Source organism: Podarcis raffonei, chromosome 3 (assembly GCF_027172205.1).
Source record: "Podarcis raffonei isolate rPodRaf1 chromosome 3, rPodRaf1.pri, whole genome shotgun sequence".
NCBI lineage: Eukaryota > Metazoa > Chordata > Lepidosauria > Squamata > Lacertidae > Podarcis > Podarcis raffonei.
Genome location: NC_070604.1, coordinates 101,239,817 through 101,251,914, shown reverse-complemented (window position 1 = coordinate 101,251,914; position 12,098 = coordinate 101,239,817). Strand labels below are relative to the sequence as shown.

At 40.0% G+C, this 12,098-nt stretch overlaps 1 protein-coding gene across 12 annotated transcripts in view; it reads right to left on the bottom strand.

The window, feature by feature from the left end:
• The window catches only part of EML4 (EMAP like 4), a 161,727-nt gene that overhangs the window by 47,741 nt on the left and 101,888 nt on the right, over positions 1–12,098 (bottom strand). For 4 of the 12 annotated variants that reach the window (XM_053383308.1, XM_053383316.1, XM_053383310.1 and 1 more), the window contains 5 exons: positions 11,688–11,817; positions 9,159–9,347; positions 4,413–4,541; positions 3,304–3,329; positions 2,400–2,432 (listed from right to left, as the gene is read on the bottom strand). In XM_053383308.1, the coding sequence (XP_053239283.1) occupies positions 2,400–2,432; positions 3,304–3,329; positions 4,413–4,541; positions 9,159–9,347; positions 11,688–11,817 (507 nt within the window). The remainder of the gene's footprint in view (positions 1–2,399; positions 2,433–3,303; positions 3,330–4,412; positions 4,542–9,158; positions 9,348–11,687; positions 11,818–12,098) is intronic. The other 8 variants (XM_053383309.1, XM_053383311.1, XM_053383313.1 and 5 more) reach the window with 7 other exon arrangements.

Below are 12,098 nucleotides of genomic sequence, written 5' to 3'. Positions count from 1 at the left end.
CTCAGTTGGCAAGTACATTTATATACAGGTGCAATGAGAGAAAGTAGACAGCAGGGCCAAACAGCAATAAAATAAAATAAAACCACCAGCTAGCTTATGATAATTCATGCAAACCTTAAATGTGTACACAACTGGCACAATGACCACTTGCAATATCAGTAATTCGTAATTTATTCTAGCACTGCTAGGAGAGGAAATAATAATTATGTTATTTATTAAACTTGTATAATGCCCTTCATCCGAAGATCACAACATAAAACTACAAAATGAGGACACATAATACATAATGAAAACAAACCAATAACTCGCCTCCTACAAAACACATATAAAAGGCCATGGATTGGCTGATTAAACGAAGCTCTGGTTACAGACAAACATTTTTGACTGGCACCTAAAGATATGTGATGAAGGCCTAAACAAACAGAAATAATACTTGTTGACAAGTTCTAATTCATCAGTTCTACTCTGGAATCTCATTTTTTTTTAATGAGAACAGAAACTTTCAGGTCACCAGGGGGAAGGGCCATAGCTTTGAATCTTCTGGTCAGTAGGAGAAGGGGCATGCATTGCTTTTGGGGAAAAGGTTCCATGTTCGATCTCTGGTGTCATCAGGTAAAGAAAAACATTGGAGACAACAGATTCCGAGCAAATAATTTTATGTCCAACTTTGGGCAAACTGAGGTCAGTCTTATTTATGATTTATTGAAACCAATTTCAAATCTTGACTTAGGAAGCTGCCTTGTTTCAAAAGAACATAGACGAACCAGAAGTAACAAGTAAAGGGAAGCACATGAATCCAAGAATCATGTAGGTTCGTTCCCATTAAGATAACCATAGTCCATCACTTCACTGCAACACTGAGAGACAGCGCCCCATTAGTTCAGACATCTGACAAAGGGGACTCCAGTGCATGACTGCTTATGCCATTGTAAGTGTTACACATTTGAGGTGCCAGAAAAAGGCAGGTAGTTAACCTCCACACACGACATTCAGAGCTCCAAAGCTGGGTTTCACAATGGAATGAGAATTTGCAGCTTCGTCCAATATGATTTCTCAACTACACCAGCAAGATTAGGAAAATGCCTGAAGGGCATTATAAAGTCAAAAGGCTACCGGAGAAAGCTCCAACAGGGATAATATGTCAATTACCAAAAGTCATAGCCTTTCAGTTTCACAATTAATCACGCTTTTTTCCTTCTCAACATCTTGCCGTTTGAAACGTATCAGTCGTTACGTAAGAAAATCAGACGAGACACCTTGCGTTGAACTGCTACTCACATCTGCATCCAAACCAGCTAACCAACAACATTAATTAAGATATTAAGCACACAGTTAAGTAATACAAGACTGAAAAAGCAAGATCTAACAGAAACAGTCCCATCAGCACCTGCTCAGACCTTTTTTGTACTCTATTATCCCCATTTTGAATTTTTGTTTGTTTGTTCAAATGAGTAAGTCAGTAAGATTGGGCCCAAACATGGTACTGAGTTCTAGGAATAGGGAAACCCACGAGCTCATTAAGGTCTATGCTCTCCTACATACCATATACCCTACATATCATAATAATCTACATACAGTGTGCCACAAGAGGAATGCAGAAGCAAACAAATGACACAATTGCGGAATAGAACAGATAGCTGCTACAAGGCAAGCAAGTGATCCGAGTACAGGGAAAGGAACCCTCAGATTTCTTCCAGCAGGGAATTGTGCAGACTACAGATTTGTGGAAAGCATAAAGAATAGAATTTGTGTGTGTGGTTTTTTTTAATGCAATGGCTATGCTCTATATGACATGCACATGAGCCAACATGCTCCAGGTTTCAAGCTTCATGCTTCAGTGACATTTGCAGATCAAAGCCAGTCATTCTCAATCAGGAATAATATTCTTAGCAGACAGTAACGATACATACACTGTTTTTTCTCTCTTTCAACAAGCCAGCAGCAGCCAGACAGAATTTACCGACAGAAACAAACTTTAATCTTTCTTTTTGTTGTTACCAAAGGAGGATATTTTCTGTTATTTGACTGCATAGTACACAATTTGTAACCCAGAATACCGAGGGTAAAAAGGGATCTTTTAGTTGGCATTTCAGGGTACTGTTAGAAGACAATTGCCTGGATAATGTTTAATGTACATGTATATCATGTCCATTCTCGGAAAGAGGAAATTAAGCATATATCAATTAACATTTTAGATTTTGAGGGTGTGGGTTGGGGGGGAGGGATATGATGCTTCTTAATTACAGTATTGCATTATTTAGGTAAAAAATACAGGAATAGGTTTCTACTGAAATTGAATAGGTTGAACCCATGTGCTTTGGGAGACTAAAAAGCCAAATAAAAGATCAAAAAAGCATTTAACTAGGAAAGCAACCAGCTTGCATAATTTTAATCCTTACCTTGGCTGTTCTTTTCTCGAGCTGACATTTTTGCTGGTTATGGGACAGAAATAAAACAGCTTACAGGTGTCTCCTGCCTTGGGTGAAGTCTACCATTCAAACCCAATCTAGTATTTTTAAAATGCACATGGGAAACAGATATAGCACATCATATACGCATTGCAGATTTTCCTGTTTTTTGTTTTTTAAAAAATGAATAGCATACAACATTCACAAGAGGCAGAATCCTCTTTGCTGAGACCAAGCCAATTTCAAGAGTGCTTGGGAGTTTATCGCTCTGATCCAGAGCCTCGTGTGAATTATGTGCGCTCTTCAGAGTGTTTGGACATGTGAGAAGCCTCGCTGGTTTATAATCATGAAGGCAGCAGATACAAACCCACAAAGGAATGTGAATGTGGAGCAGCTTAAATGGGAAACCACTTATAAGCAGGTGGAGCTTCATGCATGCAAAGTTTCTCTGAGACACGGATACTCTTTTCATCTTTATAGGTCTGGAGCCAACAGAGAAATGCCGCTGAATACAGTATACAGTGGTAACTCGGGTTAAGAACTTAATTTGTTCTGGAGGTCCGTTCTTAACCTGAAACAGTTCTTAACCTGAGGTACCACTTTAGCTAATGGGGCCTCCCACTGCCACCGCACGATTTCTGTTCTCATCGTGAAGCAAAGTTCTTAACCCGAGGTACTATTTCTGGGTTAGCGGAGTCTGTAACCTGAAGCGTCTGTAACCTGAAGTACCACTGTACTTTGAAGCAAGCCCTAATCATCATATTAAAACATGACTCAACTTGTAGGTTTATTATAGTTATCTGAACTGGACATAGAAATAGATTTATCAGTCTTAGCAGAAGCAACAAGCTGACCTTGAGTAAAGGTCTACTCAAAAACAAATGTTTCCAATTACCTTGGCTGACGATGACATCTTTGTGTCTAGGGAGAGAAATGCAGGTTCAATTAATATATATATATTTATATAGATAGATAGATAAACATTAACTTGAAAATAAAAGATGTTATTAAATGTTAGTTTGAGTGCCTAGTCAAGGGTGCCCAAACTTTTTCCAAAGAGGGCCAGATTTGATGAAGTGGACATGTGTGAGGGCCGACAAAGTTGTAAAGTTGTTGCCCTTTTTTTAGGATTGAAGTTGTTGAGTTTTTTGGGGAATTTTGCCCCAAAGTTGTTCATGTTATGAAACTATGTTGGGAAAGAAAGCTTTGGAACACACACCTAACTATAGTGAGTAGAATTACATACCCTCTATCCGAAAGGTGGATAAAACACATTTTTCAAAATGGCATTTTACAATTACATAACACGTCTAAAAGCTCTAATTAAATAAATTTCTCTTCTTAAAGTAACTTGGTGTATTGTGGAATTCAAGCTAAAATATCCAGTTAAGCAATACTAATCCAATAAAGAGCTGATTATTCCAAGCCAGGTATTTAAGGGGGGGGGAGTACTCAGTTCCAACTATCTATCTATCTATCTATCTATCTATCTATCTATCTATCTATCTATCTATCTATCATCTATCTATCTATCTCTATCATCTATCTATCATCATCTATTTATTTATTGTAGAAGGCTGCAATGCATGCAGCGCTTCACCCAACAGATAGAGCTGCATTGTTTGAGCTCTGTTCATACATTGCACTGAACACTGGTGCAAGCTGTCTCTACAAATGCACAAGTTTTTGAGTGAAACAGTATGCAGCTCAAACGCTTGTATACAGATTGTGCACTCACTGAATGCTACATGTGAGTAACTGTATGAGTGTATAGCTTAACTATTTGTGCACACAGGGTTTGTATACTCTGATTGTATACTCATTCAATGTAACACACGAACTGGAAAAGCGGGAAATTCTAATGTTCAGGAGCATCAGTTATGTATCGAAGAACGACAGGAGTTATAAATCAGGGTGAAGGACCACACAATGATATAATACACATTTTACAGAACTTTAGCATTAACTCAGGAGAAAATGTTCGGCACTGAATCAAGCACTTACTTGTCTGCATTCTTGCCACTTTTTGATATCAATTTGGAGGCAGAGGTTGCCCTCATTAGTTTATTACGACTCTCTTCTGAACTTTCCCATGCACTGTGTGATTTTTCAAGTGTTGATGATCTCTTTACACTAGAAAACAAGCACATTTTATGTCCGATGTTAAAGCAGGAGTGAATGATGCCACATAACAATTCGTACTGGAAATACAGCAGCTCAAGCAGCAGCAGATGAAAGAGAGGCCAGGCCAGGACATCCTTCAAGCAAATCCAGAAGACCCCAGAAATAAGGATAAGAGAAAGCGATCTAAATGGATGTTTGTAAACCGTCAAAAGGGCAACTTTAAACCTAATCAGTATAATGTTTGAACACTGTCAAGTGCAATGTAAATGCCATTTTTAAAAAGTATGCGCTATGCTTTCTTATACTTTGCAATCTGCATATTATTATTATTATTATTATTATTATTATTATTATTCATGCTAAATCTAACAAAGGCTTTCATGGATGAGTAGTCTGACCATCCAATGCACCATCTGCAATTCAAAACTCTGCAAATGCAGATTTGTTAAAAGCATGCTTCTAATTTGGTTTGGTTTTAGATTCAGGATGGTTATAGGGGAAGATGCTAGTTCACATCACAATTCCACAGTTGCCCAATAGACAGCCTAGCAACTTATCCAGTTAAAACAATTTCCGGAAGGATGGTATGCGAAAACTACCAACGGCAAGTTTATTTCTGCAAGACCTTCAGAAGCTAAAAAGGGGGGAAAGTGACAAAAAAGTTAGGAAGTCAAACATTAGGGGAAAAAAGTGCACACAGACATTTCTTTATGCTTTGGCAGATTAATATGCTAAACCCAAGAACAAATGCCTTCGTACAGCCAAATGCCAGACAGGAGAACAGACCAAAGTCCACTTTAAGTTTGTGCAAGATAACAGAGAAAGAGTTTATGAAAGACTTAAACATGCATTAGTTGGGGCTATATCAAACACTATGCTTTTCCTACGCAGGAAGCATTGCCATTTAGAGGAAAAACACACAAGCTGGATGTGTGGCAATTACAAGTTTATCTACTTTGCTATGTGTCCAGGTGCCGGGAAATGATATGTGGCTGCAGTGTCCCAGCAGGTATACATATGCAGAAAGAGTCACAGGTATACAAAGGCTTCAGTTCAAAGGTGCTCTGGCATAAGCAGACATTTCCACTCACGCAAGATACCCTCTTTTATGCTGAAGCCTGCAGGGCCCCATCTCACGCTGCTGGGGGTCCTCAGACCTTCAACACGGGCTTTTCAAGGAATGCAGAATGATGCAATGAGAAGGAAGGGGCAGGAAAGACCAGTATAGTGAGAGGAATTCTGCTTATGTGTCTTAGGAGCCAAGCAGTGTAGGAAAGTTTATAATAATTGAATTAACTTTGAAGTAAGAATTTCTGGAATCTCTCCCCACTCCCCCTTTTGGAAGTATGACTGATGTAACCATCTTCTTGAAATCCTTTGTTAAGGGAGAGTTAAAGTTATCCCCCCCCCTTGATCTTGAAGCACCTTCCACCAAGTTAAATGAATTTTAGAATTTCTGCTTTAATTCATGTAACTCTTATCGTATGTTTTTCGACAACTCTTAACTGCTGGTGTGGTTGGTTGTTCTGTGTAAAGAATTTAAGTCTGATTTTAGCAAGAGATTTTAAGGGTTATTTATCTGGCGCTGCTCTCAGTAACGGACCATATTCCTTTGCGTTTGGAAGGTCCCAGATTCCAATGCCTGGCATCTTTAATTAACATGACTGGGTAGCAATTAATGGAACAGAACTTTGCTTAAGGCCCCTGAGAGCCTATGAGACAATACTGGCCGTATACACACCATACACTTAAAGCACACTTATTCCCTCACATAATCTTGGGAACTCAATTTGCTCCTCTCAGAGCTGCAATTCCCAGCACCTTTAATGAACTACAGTTCCCAGGATTCTTTGGCAGAAAATTGTGTGCTTTAAATTTATGGTGTGTACACAGCAACGAAGGAGATGGTCAGGCAGCTGGTATTTGATTCAATTATCCAACTGAACTGGATTCAATTATCCAATTCTGGAGTTATTTTAGGGTACTAAAATTTGATATATTCTGAAGGTAAGGTTTAATAGTCGTGACCTGCTATGGGGTTTCTCTCTCTTGAAAAAGAACGGCAAGATAGAATAACAACCACTGTATTTGAATAATTTCAGAGACCGTTCCAACTGCTACTTTCATTTGCAAAAGGATTATTGTTTCGTTTTTATCTTTTATGTATATTTTTTGTTAAAGTTTTTCTTGGTTTAGAAAAGTACATGCATTGTCTTTTTTCAGGTTGTACAGTCTGTTTCTGTTTATATTCAGTTTATATAGTTATTGCTCAGAAGCACTGAGAATTTTTATTCCAAGGACATAGCAGTTCATTCTTTCCCAGCTGTATTGTTCTCTTCCAGAGAGGTTTGTGCCCCAGAACTACAAGTGCACTGGGGGTGCTGCTTGTTGTTTCTGCGCTCTGCCCTAACCTTACTGAGAACCCACTGCTCAGCGATAGATCACATGCTCTGCCTGCAGAAAATCTCGGGTTCAATCCCTGATATCTCCAGCCAAAAGAGTCTGGTAGCAGGTGATGAGAAAGACTTCTGTGTAAGACTCTGAAGGACCTCTGCCTGGAGAACTAGATACTGGACTGGACAGTCTGACCAGGGTTGGTGTAAGAAACTCCCCGTGTTTGTACAGCAGCAAGCAACATCTGAATTTGTAAACTGATGAAAAACGGATAACAGAAGCCCAGTGCACTGGTCTAGGGGGCCTCTGCATTGTCCCTGTTCTCCCAGCACCCTGTGGGGAATGGTGCAGGTACTGGCAGAGACTTCAGACAGGAATTTATATCCCATCTGTCCACTGAACAGTCCTGTGCAGAGGTCCTAATGCACACATCATCCAGCCATGAACTCACTTTCTTATGCTGCTTGGTTTAGAGGTGTGCAATAGCATCCAGTACCACCCTGATGCAGCACTTAAGGGCTGTTTTACACACACGCAGAAAGATCGTGGGTGGTTTTGTTACAGGCAGCGCTGTTGCTCAATTCATGAATGGTCTTTGTTCTATTTTCTGGTTTAAGGCAGGTGTTTATGTGTGATATTTATATTAATTACCTCAATGGATTGCAGCCTAAAACGTAATGTAATTGCTTGAGATGCAAGGGAGTTCTCCAAGGCGCAAGCCTGGGCAGTGTGCATGGAGGTCCTAGGCTGCCCAGATAACAAGATCCCCCTTCTCAGCCTCGCTAGTGTGGTCCAAAGGAAAGCAGAGCAATATGTTGGGCACCGGCTTGGTTGCCAGAGTTGCCGGAAGGAGGCATACAGTTAATCTAGGTGTAAAGAACTGGATATTGTTGGTGAACAGAGGAAGGGGCCACTGTGCACCCATGCAGAGACTGAAAAAGAAGGCAAAGCAACACACTGAAAAGCTGTTTGAGAAGCAAGGAGCCAAAATTAAAGTTTGCAAACTATACCAAGCAGACCCGAGAGCTATTAGTATGCCATCACGCACAGGCAGCACAAAGTATTAGTTAGATATGTTTACAGAAACTATGGAACGCATTTAGATCCAAATGTAATCGTTGCAGATTTCTGTTATGGTCATAGACGTGAATGCTGGGCTCAAGCTCATTAAACTGAAAATGTCTCTACCGCGTTTACAAGAAAATCGGTTGTATCAAGGGTGGTTGGGTAGAGGCTGATACAGTCAGAATAGGTGGCAGCAGTGGCTGTTGGGGCTGCATTGTGGCTTCTTACTAGGGTGCAGAGGGGCAAGGCAGCAGGAAGGCAGGCATGATGCCTATGTACCAGTGGGAGCTCTGGATGGGCTCGGCCAGTATGTTTGCACCATGATGTCCTCCCTGATGTGTCAGCTCTTGCCCTCCACATCCTCATTAAATGAAGAATTCAGTTGAGTGGCCAAATGCCACTGAGAGTAGGGAGTCCACGCTCAACAGGGCTGTTTGGGTCAGCCCCATCACTCTCACACAAATTTCCCCTTTCATGCCAGATGCTTTACTGTACTATAAAGCCCTGGGGTTGTGGCTCAGAAGTGGACTTGTGGGGGACAGCTACTCTCTGGCAAACAGTGGAATACCATTCCTTTGAAAAGAGGAAAGGGAATATCTATCCTCATTTGGCTGGTTCACATGTCACTTTAAACCATGGCTTTGAGTTATGCTCACGGCCTGGAATGGGCCTGCTCCATGGACTCATTTCTGCCCCCCTTGGCTCAGGTTCAAGTGTCATTTTCCACAAAACCTCCCTAGCCATTAAACATGAACCAGGGATTGTGCTTCATCAAAAGCCACTTTCATAAAGCCATGGTGTGCAGCTAAGCTGTTTTGAAACTGACCAGAGCTTGTCATAAACCAGGACCCCTGGTTCCAACAAGCCAGGATTCATGAAAAGTGAACCTAAACTCTGAAGAAGTCCATTTCCCAGGGACTGGAGCTGGGGGCTGCGGAGCGTCATTGTCAGAGAGACAACATGTGTGTCTGAGATTCTCCTAAACCTTCTTCCAGCTCACACATATGCTGTGCCACTAAAAGCAGGGTTTAGCACCACGTGCAAACCAACCGGTTATGCTAATCTTTTGGAAAATGGTTTTATAAAAGACATAGGCATGCTTTTAATTGGGAGCAAAGCGCAATGTTAGTATCGTTGCAACCACTTCCTAGCTGTGTACTTGGGTACTTAGGAAACCTTTTGCCTGGAGCAGAGCTCTTGACTTCTGGGGTCTGCCTGTGTGTTGGGAGAGTCTGTGCAGAGGGCTGGGGAGAAGGTGAAGGTGATGCTTGAGTTTGTGGGTTTTGATCATTAGAATGAGAGTCCTCTTTTTTCTCTGTTTGTCCGTGAAGTTTTTCCTTCCTTTTTTCTGTACCACTGAAAAACAAAGTATAAGAAAGAGGTAAAGATTGTATTTTTAAAATGAACGCAAAATGGAGAAAAGCGAAAGGGGAAAAAAAACCCAACACAATGAAAACATTTGTGCAAAAGAAATAATATGTCAGGTTAACGGCTACAGAAACCAAATATGCAATTCATTTTCTTCATGAACAGCTTGCTTTAAGATCTTTTATTTATCTACCAAACATAAAAAGTGGCTCTATTTTAGATTACACAAATCATCTGAAACTCACAAGTATAGGTTGTTATGTGCTGTATTGGTGTTCACATATCATTATTATTATTTTGCAAAAAGCAAGCAGTTGCAACAGAGTAGTTTTTATGTCTAATATACTTCTAAATCATCAAAATTATATGTCCTCACCTTCTGTAGATGCACATTTAGTGTTCTGAAGAATAAACTAGAGCTTTGGTCTCATTGCTTAAGAAATAAATGCACCCCCAAATTTATCATGCATATTTCTTTTCCTTATGAATTTTTTGAAGGGTTGAATCCAATGGTTTCCTTTCTGCTGATGGAAGGCTCTTTGATCCAACAGGGATCATCCATCAGCAGAACAGTGAGGAGGAGATTTCTGCCCCTACAGCCCCCATGCTATTTCCTTAGCTGTTCCCACAGGATACCTGAACCATCTGCAGCAGATTTTGGAAGTCTATGGAAAGCTGCAAGCTGAGGAGGGATTGGTAAAAAAAAATGTCCCTCCCCATTCTTCTAATGGAAGACCCCATTGGACCAAAATACCTTCCATCGGCATAAGCGATATTGTTGGATGCAAGTATAGTTTACATTTTTGAAAAATAAAGTTAAGAAGAGGGCGGGGGTAAACCACTGCTGCAATTAACTTTCAACTTTTTCCAGGATCTCTGACAAAGCAATATTGTATGTAAAAACAAACCGTAGGAAATGTCTTACCACTAGAGAAAACAACTTTGAAGTTTATTATTATGACAGATGTACTGGCAGCTCTTGCTTGCTGGTATTGTGACAGTCATCATGCCAGTTATCCTACAGTGAATCAAATATTGTCTTTCGTTCTTTTTTGTCTCTTCCAGGGTAGTTACATCCTGAATCAAGACTCGTTTGGAAGTGACAGCTAGACTTCAAAAGGAACCACTGATGTTCTGCTTGCTATTAAAATATGTTGCAAATATTGATGATTTAAGCAGCATTTCTACTAATATGGCATATATCATACTTAATGGGGAATATTAGATTCAGCATGCATGAGCTAAGATCATTAACTCCTGGGGCTGAGATGGGAAAACTGATCCTCGTGATGTCATTGGACTACAAATCCCATCTTCCTCGATCACTGGCCATTCTGGAAGGCCACAGGTTCCGCATCTCTGCTATACTGCGAAACTATCTTATTCCACCATGGATAGAGCAATGAAATTTCAAAGAACAGCAATTTGGACTTATTTGCACATACAACAACACAGGCCATTCCTGTAGGTCAAAGGCAGAAGGGATTAAGGGACAGGCTGTATTTAAACCACAAACAATGCAGACATCAACACAATCATCATCATGCAAATGGGCACATGGCAGATATATGACACAGACCTTCAGAGAAACTGCTTCAGCTTTGTGTCTTTACTAGGAAAAGCCCTGAGATTTTCAAATGCAACAAACAGAAAGCTTTAAAATAAATAAATAAGCCCAGAATACCCAGGACCTATAAATATATCAGAATACCACACAAACATGTTTATGTTAGCTTCTGGCCATCAGGCAAATGGTTAAGAAAAGTAGTTAACTTCAACTTCTATCCTCCCTATCTCTTTTTATGCCTTGGGCTTTCGATAGACAAAAATGGAAATAATTGGCCCTAAATCAGGAAGCAGGTAAAACGGAGACAAAACAAAGGGAGAATGAAGGCAGAATAGGCTACAAAGTGATATAGCCAGCCATTTTTTAAAATTTCTAATAATGGTAGTAATACTTGTAATAGTAGTAGTAAGAAGAACAATAATAATATCCGTGCTGACTACTGACATCAGTCAGACTCCTTTTTTTGTGTGTGTGCCTGTAGAATGTAGAAATGTGCTTTAATTTTATCAGTGATTTTATTTATTTTTGGAATGTTATAAATTGCTTTTTTTTAATGGTTAATTTTATAGTTTTGTTCTTTTTGTAAACTGCTTTGAGGCTTTTATTACAATCAAGCAGCATATAAATTATTGCGAATTATTCACAAGTGAGGTTCCTGGATGGATAGGGATTTGAACCCTGCTCTGGGAACTGAGTACACTCTGACTTGTGTTCCACATTTCTCAAGTTTATGTATTTATTGTTTCAAGGACGAGGTATACCTTTTAGCAGCAGACGAAAGTGTTTCTTTTCGAGCTATTGGTATGGAAGGGCTATGGCTAGCTTTTCTGCTTCCTGCACTTCCATTAGTGATGCAGGACAGGGAGATAGCTTCACGGAGGCCCGGCTGACCTACGAGAAACACAATGAGAAGGTAATTCGTAACAGCCTTCAAAAACATCCCCCACTGACATTCAAATTGAGATTTATCACATTTGAGATTGGCTTTGATAGAACAACAGTGAATATAAAAAGGCTGCACATCTGGTCTATGTGTGGCCGGCTTGTCAGTCAACAACGGTACTTGAGCAGAATCCAAGCAAAACAGCCCTTTGATATCCTTAAAAATCAATAAACCACCATTTGGAAAAACAGTTATAACTTGCTCCCGCCACCCCCGTTTTATACAGGAA